At 35.2% G+C, this 19,835-nt stretch overlaps 1 protein-coding gene and 1 long non-coding RNA gene across 2 annotated transcripts; both read right to left on the bottom strand.

Moving 5' to 3' along the window:
- Positions 1–345: 345 nt before the first annotated feature.
- LOC133878226 (uncharacterized) lies at positions 346–5,244 on the bottom strand. Its single transcript, XM_062316760.1, has 9 exons — positions 4,843–5,244; positions 4,122–4,308; positions 3,861–3,994; positions 3,494–3,606; positions 3,111–3,363; positions 1,044–1,196; positions 855–934; positions 704–753; positions 346–605 (listed from the first exon to the last, which is right to left on the bottom strand). The coding sequence occupies exons 1-9, from the start codon at positions 5,239–5,241 to the stop codon at positions 469–471; spliced, it is 1,506 nt and encodes a 501-aa protein (XP_062172744.1). The 5' UTR covers positions 5,242–5,244; the 3' UTR covers positions 346–468.
- A 5,328-nt stretch (positions 5,245–10,572) lies between these two features.
- LOC133877126 (uncharacterized) lies at positions 10,573–14,522 on the bottom strand. The gene is made up of 2 exons (XR_009901657.1): positions 14,065–14,522; positions 10,573–10,835 (listed from the first exon to the last, which is right to left on the bottom strand). It is a non-coding gene; the product is annotated as an uncharacterized LOC133877126 (long non-coding RNA).
- Positions 14,523–19,835: the final 5,313 nt, after the last annotated feature.

The following is a 19,835-nucleotide window of genomic DNA, read 5'->3' on the forward strand; positions in this document are numbered from 1 at the left end:
AGTGTATCTCAAATGCACCAACATATCAATTAGAAATCACAACTACCTTGATCAAGATCAATAATCATAATTGATATGCTATAATCTTGTAAGAAGAAACACTCAATTTCATCACCATCTACAAGCTAATATTTATAAGTTACAAAGAACTTGTGCTTTAGATCTTCTATGTATTATTCTTATTAATACAAATAACTTACATATAATAATGTAACATAAAAACTACATTCATCAAATGAATATGCAATGGCCAAATGCTCAAGTAATTCTCTGAAAATACTACACTACTTTTATTAAATAAATATGTCATACAAATTGGTTGTTAGGGTACTATATATCCCTAACACGTAATATGAAGTATACATCAACTTCATTAGATATTGTACGTAGACACATTCAAAGGCATATGAAGGCTTTAATTTTCAGAGTGTTTATTTCCTCTAGCATCGTCTCTGATGCGACTTCAATTTATTTCTTGAAAGCGAGAAGATCAATGTAGTACGTGGTGATCCATCCTTTGATGATATTAACCTCCACCTTTCGTTGCTTGACCAACCACTCTGGATCAGTTTCCTTTGCCGATTGTAAATCCAAGCAATGAGATCCTGCGAAAAGCAAAGTCACCATTCACTATGAATTCCCCTATGATTTCTTTTATTTTCTTTTTTAATACCCTTTTTCAAAAAAAGAGTTGGGTACACACCGTTAACAGTATGGACAGCAACAACACTGTTTGATATATTTGCAAGCACCCTGGAATCAGAAATAGAAAGGTGTTAATTAAACTTGGTCGATCGAGTAAACTTAATTAATAATTTAAGTTCTTTTGTGTTGGTAATTGTTTATCTTGTTACCCGCCGCTACTGTAAGGATCTTTAAGCCCATTGGAGAATATAATGTTGCTTGCAAACCTGTGGAGAACCAATTTTATATCCTGCAATTTCCATTAAAAGAAAATAAATCAAAATGTTTGTGTTTATTATTAGAAGTTATTCATACTACATGTAAAAATAAAAAATAAAAAATAATAATAATAATAATACATGGCCTCCGTAGTAAGTAGTGACCCAATGAGGACGAGGTGGGACACCATACAAGCTCTTGCACCACTCAATAAAGCTGCTTAGGATAAAAGGACGAGGTGGGAACATAGAATCATTGCCAATTCCCATAGGCATCACCATCTCGCTGCATTGCTAATTAATGCACAAAGATATTAAACTAAAATCATAGAGAGGTTTAAGCAGTACTCATAAAGGACAATTAGGATACGTTTTCAATGGTCATATCAAATTTAAAGCAAAAGGGTGGAAATATACAAATCAAGTAAATTTTATTTTGATGTGTATGTTTATTAATCGTGGGGGATGTAAGAGAAAATTGCATATCTCTAGCCTCAAATAGTCTCGTCATTGAAAAAAAAATGTAAAATACTACGTGTACTTAAATATTATAGAGGGAGCCTTATTAAGATGATGTAGAGCTTATTCATTGATACTCGTAGCATTTCTTTTTATTAATTATTTTGATCATCTTCAATGAATAAGCTCAACATCAGTTAGTAAAGTTCGTTTTGTAAAAGCTTAAGTATGTGTAGTATTTTTCGAAAAAAAAATATATATATATTAATTCAAGAAAAATGTTTGGGATGCTACCAATTTACTAAAATTTCATTACAAACTGATATGACAGTATTAACTCATATAAGATTTATCACATCAGTCACTAATGTGTCTTCATGTGATACCTACATCAACCCCCATCCCACGTTACCACTCGAATGAATGGCTAGAGCCGGTGGACGAAAAGAGACCCACGAGTCTCTAGCCACGCGTGGATCTTTTTGGGTTTAGTCGTACGAGAGTCAACGAGACACTCCTCCACTTGTGAATGAGATGGGTACGTAGTTGGCATGGTCAGTGTGGGTGCAGAGGCAACAATAATGGAAGAGGTGAGCCGAAGCGGCGAAATGGACAAAGATGCTAATGTAAAAAAGAGGGCTTTAGGGATATGTAGTTGACATAATTAATAGTACTTCATACATCACTTTTTTTAAATAAATAAAAAATATTGTATAATAATGTCACGTCAATTAATAAAAAAATATAGCAAAAGTAATTAATAGCACCCAGCGTCTCATAAATCATTATCTTACAATCTGCTTGTTGAAAGGTTTTAAGCTACTAAAATTAAAAAAGGTTTTAAGCCGCTGAAAAAAAAAAAAAAAAACAAGAGAGAAAAAAAGTACATTTTACATCTTTAAAGTTTTTTTAATTTTGCTTTCAATGTTTAAGAATCCAAACAAGTTTGAAAAATTTTCAATGTTGCTCATTTGTTATTTAAGTCCGACTCTGTCTTTTTTGACGGAATCAACCATCGCACGTGGGTTTCTAAGAACAAATCTCTCTAAGAAAAATGAAGACCGACTTGAGTAACATATGGTTGTTCCGCCACTTCCAATATGGTGTAAATCTTTAGAGGGTAAAATATATTTTTACCAAACAAACAAAAAAAAAAAAAAGGTTTTAAGCCGCATGTAGCTAGGTCCGTGCCGGCATGCACGCTCGGTGGCAGAGCCGGTTTGGGACTGAAAAATCTTCAAATTTCATTTATAAAAATCTAGTACTATTCCAAAGCTCTAAAAAAAAAAAAAAAAAAAAAGTATTTGGCCTACTTTTAATTATTATTCATGAAGCTGTAGAAGTTTTGATGACATGCAGAGAGCATTTCGTTTACTGTTAATGAAAAGCAGTTGCAAGTGTACGTAAAAAGCTCCCATAACTTTCTGAAATGTTGATGTCGACGCCCATGAAGCTGTGACATCTGCGTCATCTACGTACGGCTCTTGCATGCTTGAAATAGCCCAAGTCTAGATCATCATAATTTTATGGTATATGAAATGAAAATTTAATAACTGCTAAAATAATTAATGTTATTCTTGTTTTTGGCACATGGTCTATATATATATATTGTTCCATTCTGTCGTCGTTATTAATTTTTATTTATCTCGCCGGCCGGTTTTTTGTCATTATATATATCATGATCGATTAGTTAAAAGCGATCGATAATATTGACGAAGATAATAAGATGTAGATGCAAATTAAATGTACCTGCCATTCCCATCCCACAGTTGATTCAGATATATTTCTGGGTCCATTAACATAGCATGATCGATTTCCTTCATGAGCAACCACACCAGCAAATATTTTTCTGAGAATATCACTTCCAGAAGGAGCTCCATCAATACCACCACAGACATTGTTAACCGGATAATATGGAGGATAATTATATTGGGCTGAATATGTATATATCGCCTCCAAATAGTACTTCAGCTCAGAAACCTCAGAAGATGTGTTTAGGGGGCTGAAATAGAAACAATAATATTCGAGTCATCGATCACAAAATATATTGTTATTATTCTTTTTTTCATTTTCAGTTTGTTAAATTTAATAATTAATTAGATCAATGCAAAGGCTATATATATATTATTTACTTGCAAGTCTTGAATGTCTTGCTAAGGATTGAAAGGCCATCAGGCTTAGAGGCTACTTCATCGATTTCGGACCACGACTTTTTTATGGTTTGGTAGCAACTCTCACTGGCTTCCTGCACAGCATCCAGGAGATACATTTTTAATATTATTTAATAGATTGTTATATATACGATTGTCATACAATTAGGATGACGTAATAATAAAAATCAATTCTTTTTATTTTTTTTTTTATAATGACTAATTTTTTACTGTCACATTATTAAGTTGTATGGCAGTCGTGTATATTACTAATTTTTTACTGTCACATTACTCAAATGAAAAAGAAGAGGAAGGAGAAGAAAAAGAAAGTATATATTCAAACTGTTACCCTAAAATCCTTGGCGACAATCGAATAATATCCATCTTGGGGCGTGATGTCATCGAAGTAAAGGATTGGAGCAGATGAGGCGAAAGCGCCAATGGCAACATGAGGATATTTTAGCCGAAACCATGAAGCAAGCACTGAATATGTATATAACCAATGAATAGAATTAGGTTAAAACATGCATGTCCCAATAGATCTGTTAGAGTTTAATTAATTCACATTATATATATATATATATCAAAAGAAAAGCAATTTGTGACCTACTTCCCCCATATGATCCTCCAATGACAATTACTGGAGAATGTTTTGCATCTAACTTTTCCTTTACATGAATGATGATTTCTGCATAATCTGCTATTGCCTGGGCTGAGTTGAAGTACCCGAGAGTGCTTGCTTTTCTAAGCGCTTCTTCCCGTGATCCGAATGGTATTGACTTTCCATAATATCGGTGCTGATGAAAACAATATATATAAATCGCTATATTAATACCATAAATGAGAAATTTGGTAAGATGTGGTGAATAATTGGAGGAATAAAGTTTTTAGAGGTTTTGTTTGTATGTCTGCTTTTGGATATGCTGTTTATCATCTTTGGCAGAACAAGAATGTTATTAAACATGCATGCAATTCATCTTCTTTCTGAGGACCAGTTTCTACAGAAAATAAAGTGAGAGATTAAAGTCGGTATCTTGTGTAAAGACAAATTTATGAATACTAACTAAGGATAATATTCACATTTGTTCTAATTGGGGTATTAATTCCAAAATTCTGGTATAGGTTGTTTTGTTTTACAATGTTGTACGTTGAAAGTTGAGGTTTTAAAGTATGTTTCAAAAATCTGGTATTTGTTTTTTACCGAACCGATTGTAAAGAGTTACTGTTCTTAATATAATAAATTGGTTCTCATTCATTAAAAAAAAAAAATTGTAAAAACCAGAAATAAGAGAGAGATCGAATGTTGACTGCACGGCGTTGTCAGTGAATACCTCTATATATAGTATGAGAGCCTTAAACTGCACGGCGTTGTCAGTGAGAAATCCGATAGAAGTCAGGTCATTATCCAACGGTGCTTCTGCGCCAAAATAAGCAAGAATTGGCGCGCAACTATTTGCGCCACCCCAGTACTTAGAGTTGACCACATATCTTTGCTTGAAAGTGGAGTAGCTTTCAGGCCTGTAGTTGAAGTGATCGAGTGTTTGATTATAGTAAAATGTTTGAAAGTCTTCTGAAACGTTAACCGAAGCAGACACTGTTTCAGGATCTTGTAGCATTGTTCGTCCAATTGGACTCAGGCTGGGAATATTGTACAGTGTTGCAGTGACAGAGGTTGAGAAAATAAGAGAGAGGAAAGGAAGCCATTGCAGTGAACATGTTGGAGAGTTCATGGCAATATATAAACTGAGCATGGGTTTCTGAGATTACATAGCACATCCTTATATAGAGAAGAGAAAAAAATAAAATAAAATAAAAAAATAAAATAAAATCGCTTATCTGATCCCTGAGGTTTGTAGTTATATCAAATTGATTCTTAGGATACAAAAATTATCTTGAAGAATTCATCCAAAAAAAAAAAAAAAAAAAATCTTGAAGATTACCGGGGTGAAGTTATTTATCCAAAATGGTCCATGTCGTCCAACCAATCAATATGGGTTCGACTGATGTAGCCGATCAAGATGATTCAGTAGATAGTGATTTGACGAAACTGATAGATAAACTCATGAATCCACTTAACTACCAATTGGCAATTGCCGATTAACACATCACATATATCATATATGATATTATGATGGCTTATAATGTCGCTTGAATTGTTGTCATGGCATTGTAAGCAGATCGATTATGTTCTGGCCTCACAGCATAAATTCAAGTCACAACCAATATTAGATTTACACAGCATATATAAATGCCGTGGAATTATTAATTTAGGTTGAATATTGTTTCCAAACTTAAAACATTTACTCATAAGCCATGCAAACTTATTTAGGTCACTTTCATCATTATTTTTACTAATTTTCTTTGATTCCCTGTCTTCTTTAGGTTTCTGGTCAAAACCATGGTTTGGGGATACAACCCTATGCTACTTAATTCTTATCTTAGATCGATGCAATTAAATTTTATAAAGAATTCTTTAAATAGTTATACATCTTTGAAGGTGCAATAATTATTTTTATTACTATCTCATATATACTATGTACTATGTAGAAATGAAAGTGTGCGACAGAATTAATAAATTTTTGAAAAAGATTTAGTCATTAAATAAAAAAATTGTTAAAAAAAACTAGGTGGCATGAGAAAAAAGAACAATGATATACATGTCTTTTTCAATGAACGCACGCCATAAAATTAAAGTTCTTTCAAAAATGCCTTTCTCGCACAAACACCCTCCTCGTACGTCTGCTGCGCATGCCATTGAAGAAACCTTGAATATGACTGCCCACATGGGGAATATGATCCTTTCTTTCTATTTTGGAAGTTAGCGAGCTGGTTAATTATCAAAGAAAAGAGAGACCGAAAGCATAAAGATTCCACGATATATATATATATATATATATATGAAACAATTCGTACAATCGGCAATCCCACTTCCAAACCCAAATGGTCAAACCACTTTCAAGCCAAACAAGCTCGTTTTACTAGTGCAAAAAGTATGGGCGGAGAAAAGATGGACTCTTTTCTCTCTATGGTCCTTGCCACCCCCCCCCCCCCTCCCCCCCCCTCTCTGTCACTGTGTGTAACTAAGTGGAGTGTAATGATATTAACACAACATGTGCACAACAATCCATATGGTTAATGATTAAAAAAAAAAATGCTAAAATATCATTACTGAAAGGTTTAGTGAATTATCTGCTTGGTTAAATCAAAGTGCAGAGTTTAGTTTCTTATTTATAGATGGATGTTTTACAAGTGAGCTTAAGAGTTAAGTACAAATAAATATTAAGCAAAACAAAGAATCCTGAAATCAAGCAGTTGATTACAACAGAAAACCAAGAAACAGAAAACAAAACGTACAATGCTGAGTTTGAGTTGAGTCCACAGGAAACATGCAGCCAGGAAAACAAGAGAGCAGCCTGATGTGTGTGCTTGACAGTACTAGGATCTGCTATAGGATGTTGCTAATTCAGAGATACTGCATCTAGGATTGTTCTCCTCTAGTTGGATAGAAACTGAATTCCTAGTTTAGGAAGTTCAAGGAAGAACATCCTGGATCAAGTTGAAGAGGAGAATTCTTTAACCGAGTAACGGCTACTAGCCGTTACTCGTTTTCTGGTTCTGATTTTCCTCAACACCCCCTGCAAACTGAGGGGAGGGATGACCTTTAGTTTGGCTCGAAGGAAATAGAATCGGTTAGCAGAATGACCTTTAGTGAAAATATCAGCAAGCTGGTCTATAGTGGACATATCCATGAGACAGCCGAGTAAAACAGGCTCTTAGAGCCTGTTTTAGTCCATAAATGGATTTGTGTAACTTGCAAACATAATCTGGAAAAACTGGATCAAGAAACCCTTAAGGCTATTCCATATACACTTCCTCATCTAGGATGCCATGAAGAAAGGCATTAGACACATCAAATTATTTGATTGTCCAATCAAACTGAACAGCCAGTGTTAAGATGAGCCGAATGGTAGCAGTTTTAATAACTAGACTAAATGTCTCATAATAGTCTACACCGCTCAATTGTTCATAGCCTTTAGCAACTAACCGAGCCTTAAACCTATCTATACTTCCATCTGGCTTCTATTTAAGTTTTAAAACCCACTTGTTTATTACAACATTATGGTGAGAGGGCCGAGGACAAAGTGTCCAAGTTTGATTTGAAACAAGAGCGTTGTATTCAAGAAGCATGGCTTGAGTCCATTCTGGCTTTGAGGTGGCTTGCTTATAAGTGGAAGGCTCGGGAGGTAACTGAACAGTATGAAATGCAAGGAGAGGATATTTGATGGTGTAAAGCATTTTGAAGCAAGGGTACTCCTTGGGTTTTAAGTGACTAGTTTGGGACCTGGTCACTATACGGTTTGGAGTGGCAACTTGGAGAGTGGTTGTAGAATGAGGAAGGAAAGGTTGAGGAAGTTGAGGAAATGAATGAGATGCATCTGGTTGTGGATCATTGGATTCTGCAAGTTCAAGTTGGAGTTGAATATTAGAGGCAGAGTCATCGATTTCAGGAGAAGAAGATTCAAATGTAGAGGCAGAAACATTGGATTTTGCAGAATCAGGTTGGAGTTGAGTATTAGAGGTCGAGTTCTCGGTTTTAGTGGGGTGGTGATCAACGGTTGTGTTGAAGGTAGAAGAAGAGATGAAGTTGTTGGGAGAGGTAGTTGTGGAAGGCTAGCAGTGATAGGTTGAGTGTGAATAGAGGAAGTTACATGCTGCTGGGAAAAGTGATTAGTAAAAGACAAATTCAATGAACTGAATTCAGAATTAGGTAAAAAAGCTAAAGGATTACCTGAGGATGCAGTGATCTGGCAATTGTGTCTCAACAAAGATGGACTTAGCTTTAGCAGGAAATTGTGTCTCATCAAAGATAACATGTCGAGAGAGAAAAATCTTGTTGGTTGTGGGGTCTAGGCAACGGTATCCTTTATGATTTCCTCCATAGCCGATGAAAATACAGGATTTACTACGAAAGGAGAGTTTGTGAGTAGCATATGACTTAAGGAGAGGATAACATAAACATCCAAATGCTCTAAGGACAGTGTAGTCAGGAGATCTCTACATGAGTTTGGAAAATGGAGATTCAAGTTGCAACACAGGAGAGGGTAGCCGGTTGGAATATGGCTGTTAAGAATGCATCTACCTAGAATTTTGATAAGTGTCCAGATTGAGCTAGAAGAGTAGAAGAGTAAGGCCTATTTCCATGACATGTCTATGTTTTCTCTCGACAATACCATTTTGTTGGGAAGTGTATGAACAAGTCAGCCTATGGAGTATGCCATTTTGAGTGAAGAGATGCTTAAACTGATTTAAGGTGTACTCCCCACCATTGTCAGATTGAAATTCCTTAATTTTAGTAGAGAACAAATTTTCAGCAAGCAACTTAAACTTCACAAAGCATGGATAAACTTCATTTTTATTTAAAATAAGATATAGCCAAGTGAAACGGCTATAGTCATCCACAAAAAGTACATAATACCTACATCCACTCAATGAAGGAATAGGAGAAGTCCAAACATCCGAGTGGATGAGTTCATGAGGATTAGAAGTACACCGAGTAGATTCACCAAAAGGAAGTTTCTTGGATTTACCAAGTTGACAAGCTTCACAAATCCTAGTCTTGTCAAGAGAACCAGTTAAAGGAAGGTGCTGGTTTTTCAAAAGATGTTGAATAATGGAAGAAGAAGGATGTCCAAGCCGTTGATGCCAAACTGAATCAATTGTCTTGACTCCAACATAGACTGCAAATCCTTTCCATTTATTTAGGAATAGGTAATGGAGAGGAATGGGGTAGAGTCCATTCTCACTGGGGCCTTGGAGCAGCACCTTTCCCGTTAGGTTGTTCTTCACAAGAAACTTAGAACCGGTTAGAGCAAACCAACAATTGTTATCAATACAAAATTTATTTATGGAAAGAAGATTAGCTGAAGCTTTGGGACAATGTAGGACATCTTTAAGCAAAAGTTGAGGACAATTTGGTGAAGAAGGTTGATTAATGGAAGAGGCGGAGTGTTGGATATTCAAACCTGCACCATAACCTACTCCCACCACATCTGCACCTTCAAAGGGTTGAGGATCCTGAATGTTGGCTGCCTCAGCTTTGATATGGACATTAGCTCCAAAATTTGCCAGCCACTTTTGGGTACCAAAATCCTCATTCAAATGTGATACCATGGCAGCCAGTTCATTAGGTGGATGTCTACCTTGAAAATCATAATCCATTCAGTGGTAACAATCAAGGGTTGTATGATTGTTTTTGCCACAAATTTGGCAGACAGGCCGAGTGGCATGAACGGCATTGTCATAGAGAATAACTTGCTGTGGTGTGGCATTTCTGTTTAGTAGAGGGGCTTGTTGATGAGGATGTTGATTAGGAGGAAATGGAGGTCTAATGGGAAAACCAGTGTGATTTCTAGGAGTGTAAGACTGATTTGCAGATCTATTTATGGATGAGAAGTGTTCAGATCGAAAGTTGGGTCTAGGAGAAAATTTGGGCTTGTTGAAATTGGTCAGACTTGGATGGATGAGGCTTGACTGTCCTGGCTTGTTGGTGTAGAGAGCAAAGGAGCGAGTTTCAGCTGAAATGGTATGCTGCTGTTGACTTTCTAACAGAATTTCATGATTAAGAAACTCGAATTGGAAATTAGCAAAGTTCATGTCCATCTCTTGTGTAGTTAAAGAGTGGACAGTAACAAAGGAGTTGAAGCAAGGATTTAAACCACCTATCACATAGCAAATCATATCATCATCATCTACAGGTTTCCTTGTAGCAGACAGTTGATCAACCCATTGTTTGGCTAGATGAAGATATTTTGTGCAACTTTTGGTTCCTTGTTGCTGTGTTTGAAGTTGTGACGACTCGTTTTTTTTTTTTTAATTTTTTATTTATTATATATATATATATAAAAACATTTGCATAAACATTAAACTCTTAAAATATAAACGAGTCATCACAATGGCACGACGATATGTCGTAAAGCCAACATACGGTACATACTCTATAATATATACCTGATTATCAGAGTAACACACCTAATAATATCTATAAAGCGGAAAACATAATCTAAACAACAGAAGTCACATCTATAAACATAAACTGATATTTATACAAAAGAGCCATAATGTCTATATGTTTAAGGCTTATCCAAATAATAATTGCATCAAAGAATGGCTTTACAAATAATATGTGACACAAGCGTCACAAGACATATACCAAACCTATAAAATAGAGGCCGCCCATAGTACCATAATTATGATCGTCGCAGCGAGTTTTAGTCATAATATCCCAAGTACACTTCTACAACACCATCCACTACGACCAGAATACCTGTAACCAAAGGAACATCATTTATACGGTTGTGGGGGTTTGCCACATCCGTATAGGAGAAATTATGAGCCCACCGTCTTAGCATAAATAAATATACTAAGACCTCAAAGGTATACTATTCATTGGATTTTCGCAAATAACCAACTTTTCTATTCTAGTTCTGCGTACACTATAACAGCCACCAATTTATAAACTTTTGTTTGAAAACCCCCATAGCTGATATAGCAAACACCGACGAATAGAAAACATTTAAAGCATACTACGCAGATGAGCATATACGTAGAAGTTCCATTGTTGGAGAATCTACATATATCATCACCTACTATATTACTTTTGATTCAGTGAGACTTAGAAAATAATGACATTTAAATCATGCAACCATTCGATAGAAATATACATAAGTTCTTTCCCATTGAGACTCTTATGCATACTAATACGTCTAGCAAAACTACTTATAGTATAAAAACATCACTTATGAAAACAATATTTTACATGCTCATGTAAGTTTCTGTTGTACTCCTATGGGGCGTTGGTCCCCCAATACTAGTTCATGTGTATGTTCCTAAGGGGCGTAAATTCGCCAATACTAGTTCATGTGTATGTTCGTATGGGGCGTAGATCCCCCTAGGGCATAGGTCCCCCAATAGTTCATATGTGTGTTCGTATGGGGCGTATGTCCCTCAATAGTTCATGTGTTTGGGGCGTAGGTCCCCCACTAGTTCATGCGTTTGGGGCGTATGTTCCCCACTAGTTCATGCATATGGGGCGTAGGTCCCCCAATACCTTTCTTATGCGTTCATGTTTCATGCTCAATGCTCATGCTTAAATACTATACATTAAATTTCATAATCATACCTTTAACACATGCTTTCTTTATAAATCATAAACAGTCCTACATATCATTTCTTAGACGATTTGCATAACTTAAATCTCCAACTTATACTCGCTCTAAAATCGCATATCATATTCATATTTCAAAATATCATCATAATTTTAATATACTCAAAAGTACTAAAAAATCATCCAAAACAGATCATAATGAACATACAGTTGGTTCAGTGAGTAGAATACTCACCTTGGCTGCATTGGACTCTTGACTCGAACACTCCTCGTGTTCTATTTACTTGAACTCTAAATTGGAGAACAAGTTGAAGCCTCCAATCATGACACGTGCCTGCAAATAATACTTCATTATGATTTTACAAATCTGAACCAACTGTATGTTCAGATTTGGTTCAGTGAGTATTCTACTCACTGAGAAGTATGAAAATAATACTTCTCAGTGAGTAGAATACTCACCTTGGCTGCATTGGACTCTTGACTCGAACACTCCTCGTGTTCTATTTACTTGAACTCTAAATTGGAGAACAAGTTGAAGCCTCCAATCATGACACGTGCCTGCAAATACTTATAACGTTAGACTAAACCATTGAACCCTATACTCTATGACACGTACGCTACTCGCATGCTCACACGTCACGTTAGTCGTGTTATTCACTTCTAAAGCTAGCTAAGTACCTAGGCTATTATTAAGTTAATCATTGGTTTTACGTTCGTTTTTATTTGCTTAATATCAATAAGATATATTTACTATTTTCATTAGTTTATATATTGTTGTTGTATCATGTTATTATTGTTAACCCTATTTATAGCTTGTTATTTATTTACTAAATTAACAACATATATACTTAAGCTATATACATGTATATGTATACGTATATACATATACATATACATATACAACACTTAATCCTAATCCATTGATGCACATAAATACCAAGCATGCATGAATAGATGAATTAGTTACTAAGTTACCTCATTATCACTTTTAACTATTAAACATTATAGTTTGTTTATCCACTTAGGCTAACTAAGTGTTTTCAATCCATATGCATATATATACACATATATGTATAAAAGGCTTATTAAGTTAAACATAGCCTCCTAATGCACTTAAGTATTTATTTTAACAAGGTAACCACATCAATCATTTTATTACATTTACCAAATGACTCCGGAGCCTATTATGTATTTCTATCACTTATGTACACTTATTGACTTAAGATTGTATTGGACATAACAATTCTATGTTCTTTTAACCTTAGTCACTACATATAGTATTTTATTCTTATTAGTTTTGAACTTTCTAAGTAGTTTAGATTTAAGACTTTAATCTTATTTAACACATTAATTTAATAAATCCTATTAAACTATATTATAATCACATTTATAATATATCCATTACTAAAGCTTGAGGCATATACATAGACTCAAAACTAAGCATTATTCTAAAAATTGATTATTAATAATCCATATTTCTTATGAATTCTATTCCAATATTAATTATATTTATATTTCAACATCTAACTCGCTATTTATGTTTATTTGACTAACTCCATTATCAATTTTTGTATCTCCTTTATATCCATTTATAATTTATTTACTTATGACACTATCATTCACTTATTTACCATTATTACCCATTTATCTTACTTAACATATTAACTTAACAATTCATATTCGGTTAGGTCATAATTCCATTATAACATATCCGTTGACTAAAGAAAGCTTAAGGCACAAACATGGACTCTTAGCATCAAAACTAGCCCATTGACTACCCTTTAAATGACCATGAGCATTCAGCAAAAGAACCAAAAGATTCAATTCCAAAACCACATTCTTCTCACTTAAGCATTTCTAATTAGCCCTCACACAAAAAACCTATTCTCTATTTCAACCATATTTGTCATTTACACAAAAAGGGTCTAACTTCATTAACTTCAAACTCTTCAACCAACCAATACTCAAACTATATTAAACAATTCAGCACCATTATAAATCACCCTAAATCTACCCATCAAAAACCACTCCAAATCATCCACACGGCTAACACAAATCCAACCAAAACTCTAACCTCGTCACTGTCGTGACCCCTCTTTCATCAAACTACGAAAACAAACCAACTATCTTCATCAAAACACAAACCACAGAAAGCCCAATCACTACCATTCAGCCAAACCATCAAGGAGGTACCAAAATCCCAACAACTAACACACACAAACACACACTATATACACTGCCAATCCAAAATAACCCGCAAAATTACAACATCAAAACCCACCCATAACCGGCCGAATGGCAAAAACAGGGGAAGGACACTAAAAATTCATCAATCTCAAAATACCCAGAATATACTAATAAAAACTCAACAAGAAATTGTAAAAATCACCTGGAGGATTTTCTCAAAAATCCACCGTAAAATCGGTGAGGTCGGCTAAAGAGTGGATCACCGGACAAACTAGCTCAGCCCACCGAAAAACGCCTCTGCTTCGCTGGATTTCATGCCCTCAGATGACCCACCGATGCCTTCTACTTCAACTCGCCGCTGCACCGTTGGAGGATCGGCCCTCCGGTCCCAATTTCTCTCTCACACCTCACGGGTCACGGGTTTCCTCATGGGTTCTTCTCCCAGGGTCTTAGCCTCTCCCAATCTCCTGATCATCTCTGTCACAGTCTCTCTCCCTCTCAATCTCTTGTGGTGTGTGAGCAGAAGAAAAGAGGAAAGGGAAGGGAAGGCAGTACATGGGAAAGAGGAAGAGAAGAGGAAGAAGAAAGAAGAGAAAAGAAAGGGTGAGGGGCTGCTATGCGTGCGTGAGAAAGGGAAAGAAAAGAGAAAGAAAAGGGAAAAGGAAGAGGAAGAGGAAGAGAGAGTGACGTGTGCGGCTGAAAAGTGAGGGAGAGAAGATAATCTTATTTTCTCCCATCCAACCACAGGCCGACACATGTCAGTGGGTAGGATTTTCTTTATTTTAAATGCCCTTACTTTCTATAAATTATAGTAACACCCCACAACAAATTAATTCTTTCATTTGTTAATTGGTATTTAACCCTTACATTTAATTTAATTATATTCCACTAATGTAATTAATTAATTATTCTACTAGGCTCATTATTATTATTACTATTATTATTTCATAAATACTCATTAGTAGTATTTTTTTATTTCAATTTTTATTATTTTATCTTAAACTTATTTTATTATGAATAATACAAATATTATCACTAAAAATATAAGACTAATTCCATCTTATTATATAAATGTGGTTTATTTAATTGCTAAGATTTCTTATTTAATTTCTTGGTCTTCACAAAAGTTGTCTTTTGAGATGTGAAATTCGGGACCTGGACTGGGAAGCATTTTTTGTTGCAAGTGTTGTCCAAGCTTGATAGGAGGTATTGACTCCATACATAGATGACACAATTGAGGGAGAAAGTGAGTTGATGATCCAATTGAGAAGCAGTTGGTCTTTTTTTTGCCATGCAACATAGGTAGGATTGGAAACTTGAGTATTATCCTCATTGGAAAAAAACTGAGGAGGGCAACAATCACAGCTATCAATGAGTCCTAGGAGGTCATTTCCTCTAAGGATAGGCCAAAATTGGGACACCTAAGCCAAGTAGTTGGGTCCCTCTAACTTGAACAGTTGGGACAGATTTGGGAGAATGGAAAATGTTGATGTGTTATCAGTTAGTGGAATAGTAGAGGCATTTGATGGGACGGTAGTGGTGGGGTTTCTGGTTGAAGAGGTGGGATTTGAGGAAGTGGAGTTTGCCATGAGATGAGCGTAGGCTTTAGGATTGCTCTGATACCATGAAAGGTTTAGTAAATTCTCTGCTTGGTTAAATCCAAGTGCAGAGTTTAGTTTCTTATTTATAGATGGATATTATACAAGTGAGCTCAAGAGCTAAGTACAAAAAAATATTAAACAAAACAAAGAATCCTGAAATCGAGCAGGTGATTACAACAGAAAATCAAGAAACAGAAAACAAAGCAATGTTGAGTTTGAGGTGAGTCCATAGAAAACATGCAGCCAGGAAAACAGGAGAGCAGCTTGTTGTGTGTGCTTGATAGTACTAGGATCTGCTATAGGATGTTGCTAATTCAGAGATACTGCAGCTAGGATTGTTCTCCTCTAGTTAGATAGAAACTGAATTTCTAGTTTAGGAAGTTCAAGGAAGAAAATCCTGGATCAATTTAAAGTGGAGAATTCTTTAACTGAGTAACGGCTACTAGCCGTTACTTGTTTTCTAGTTCTGGTTTTCCTCAACAGTTACACATAAGGATTGTTGTACACAAGTTATGCACCTAACACGTACCCTCACATAAGGGTTGTCTTTGATCCCAAAAGGATTGGAAATTTAAATTTATTGCCGTTGTTAAGCTACACTACCTCCCAATATAAACAATCACTCAACACATTCACACATGGCTGGCCAGTTGACGTATGTTTTTTAGCTCTAAGATATTGTAGTGGTTGCTGAAAGCTGGGACGGCCAATTGGATCGATCGATGTTGTATTAATATCCAAAAAAAAATTAAAAATTGAGGATAATAGAATAAAAAAGTTTATTAAATACAGAAATTGAGATGTTCTGAAACACATGATACAAAATACGTACACTACAAAAAAAAAAAAAAAAAAAAAAAAAAAAAATGATTGGTGTCGTTTCCTAAACGACCCAAAATAGCCTTAAAACGATGCGATTTTATTATTGTCGTTTGAACGTCGTCGTGATACACCAGTGGAAGAAATAATTTCTCGTCATTTAGATGTCCAAACGACAACAATTAGCATTGGTTATTGTTAAACAACGTAAATGGATTTACGTCATTCAACAGAATGGACGTTAATTGTTTAACATTGTTTCCTAAAATGACGCTAATTTAAGGTCCTTTTTTAAAAAATAAAAAATAAACGATGCTGGATCTAGTTAATTTTTTTAAAAAAAAAATAATAATAATAATAATAATAATAATAGTAGAAACCCACAAATAAGGTATTCTCATATTACAACCATGAATCCACTTCACTACCAATTGGCAATTGCCGATTAAAACATCACATATATCATATATGATATTATGATGGCTTATAATGTCGCTTGAATTGTTGTCATGGCATTGTAAGCAGATTGATAATGTTTTGGCCTCACAGCATAAATTCAAGTCACAGCCAATATTAGATTTACACAGCATATATAAATCCCGTGGAATTATTAATTTAGGTTGAATATTGTTTTCTACCTAGCCTTAAACATTTACTCATAAGCCATGCAAACTTATTTAGGTCACTTTCATCATTATTTTTAATAATTTTCATTTCTCTCTCATAAACCATAAAAACAAAGTCACTTTATTTTTCTGTTCTTTTATTTCTAGGCAAAATTATTTTTACTAATTTTCTTTGATTCACTGTCTTCTTTAGGTTTCTAGTCAAAAGCATGGTTTGGGATAGAACCTATGCTACTTAATTCTTATCTTAGATGAAATTAAATTTTATAAAGAATTCTTTAAACAGTTATACATCTTTGCAGTTGCAATAGTTATTTTTATTACTATCTCATATATACTATGTAGAAATGAAAGTGTGTGACAGAATTAATAAATTTTTGAAAAAGATTTAGTCATTAAAAAAAACTAGGTGGCATGAGAAAAAAGAACAATGATATACATGTCTTTTTCAATGAACGCACGCCATAAAATTAAAGTTCTTTCAAGGATGCCTTTCTCGCACAAACACACTCGTGCGTCTGCTGCCATGCCAACAAATGCATGCCATGGAAGAAACCTTGAATATGACTGCCCACATGGGGAATATGATCCTTTCTTTCTATTTTGGAAGCTAGCGCGCTGGTTAATTATCAAAGAAGAGAGAGACCGAAAGCATAAAGATTCCAGGATATATATATATATATATATATATATATATATATATATATATATATATATATATATATATATATATATATATATATATATATATGAAACAAGCTTATACAATCGGCACCCAAATGGTCAAACCACTTTCAAGCCAAACAAGCTCGTTTTACTAGTGCAAAAAGCATGGGCAGAGAAAAAATGGACTCTTTTCTCTCCATGGCCCTTGCCACCCCCCTCTCTGTCACTGTGTGTAACTAAGTTGTTTTACATACCATCAGGTTGGCAGGTCCTCCTTCAGTTGAGGATTTATCTTCCTCCAATTTGGGGCGCTTATCCCACGAACTTCCCAATCCGGATATATCTCACTTCTAGCTGATGAAATTTCATCTCACTCCTGCCAACTGGCTGCCACATCGCATTAAAATCGACAACCACCTTCTCGCCTGTGGTATTGTCCAGAGAGCGTTTAGAGAGCCAACATCTCTGATGTGAAAATTAGGAGTGAAATAACCCCTCTCTAATAACCGTCCGCTAACTGCCTATAGCACTAACCGTACAACCGTTAAAACTGCTAACCGCAAACCGCCCTAGAGGGGTGACACACACACACACACACACACATTTTATTAAAAAAAGAATCTGGAAAAGAGAAGGGAGAGTGATGTGACAATAAATCGTTTGCATTGGGACTATAGAATACAGAGGCCGAAATCACATTATTACAGTACAACAACTATTTACCAAATGGATAAAAATAAGGGATAATTGCACCATTGGTCCTTGGGGTTGGGGTAAATTACAAATCACTCCCTGTGGTACAAAAAGTTCATGGAGGATCCTTGTGATAAACTATAATTACGAATCACTCCCTGAACCTGTTTTTCGTCCACAAAGTTAACAGATTCCATTAATTTGTTATGTCATACCTAATAAGAAATTGACACGTGGCCACCCTAGGCCAAGGGGAGGTCATGTGCCACCCCCAGACATGGTCGGGCCTTCACCGGTAGTCACGCATTTGCTATTTTCTATTTTTTTAAAATATATATATATATATATATATATATATATATATATATATATATATATATATATATATATATATATATATATTTTAAGTTTTATTTATTTATATTTTTTTTATTGTAATGGACACATGTCGATTTCTTATTAGGTATGACGTAGCAAACTAACAAAATTTGTTAACTTGATGGATGGTCAGGGAGTGATTCATAATTATATTTCACCACAGGGACCTTCCATGAACTTTTTGTACCATAGAGAATGATTTGTAATTTAGGCCAACCCTAGGGACCAATGGTGCAATTATCCCAAAATAAGGAAAAGCGTGAAGATTAAGGAGAAGCCGAGAAGACGTGTGATCTATGAATCAGAGTGAGGAGAAGTCGAGAAGACATGTGAAGCAGAATGGGGAGCTCGAGGAGTTAGAGGATTGAGGAGTAATTGATGGGTTTCATTAAGAGTTGTAGACTTTTTTCTTTTTAGGACCTCAATAGCTGTAATAAGAATAGAAAACCTTCAAAATCGCAATGTGAAGTTGAGCAAGAGAATCGTGAGGCTTAATCAAACCCATCTCAATCTCTTCTGTAGAGAGTTTCAAATCACTCCCAATCACTGGCTCAAAAACCTGCCGAAACAACATATCACCAACCTCAGTCAGACCAAAGATCAAATTGTACATTTTTAATTACAATTTCAAAGGAGATGAAGATGATCTTATGCTGAGGAAATTGAGGACGGAGGCTAGCGCCCATCGTCCGCGTAGTTTTGCAACCTCCGATTCCAAATCAGGTTTTGGACAAGAACCACCACTAGCTCCTCGGTGATTGATTCTTTTACACCTCCAATTCCAAAACGGTTACTAGTTGCCGGTTTAGAACCGCCAAACGCCTAGGCGGTTGGCAAAGGTCATCTCTTCGATGTTAAAGATGACCCATCTTATTCAGTAATTTCGTCCTTCCACTTTAATGCTCCACACACTGTACATATATCTAACTTCTCATTTTCCTTCTAGAATAGCATACAATCATTTCAATAAGCCGGAATCTTTTCATATTCAAGGCCCAAGTCTCTCAAATATTTTTTGACCTCATATGTACTTTTAAGCAAAGCTGGCTCATCTGTTGGTGCCAACTCCTTGATGAACTCAAGCAAAGATGTGAAAGTCGTATTAATTACAAAGTCCACTCACACACTTCAAGTTGTATAGATGAATAATAGCTAACAATTTGATATATTTTGTTTTATCATGAAGTGAC

The sequence above is a fragment of the Alnus glutinosa genome, chromosome 9, assembly GCF_958979055.1.
Source record: "Alnus glutinosa chromosome 9, dhAlnGlut1.1, whole genome shotgun sequence".
In the NCBI taxonomy this organism is placed as follows: Eukaryota; Viridiplantae; Streptophyta; class Magnoliopsida; order Fagales; family Betulaceae; genus Alnus; species Alnus glutinosa.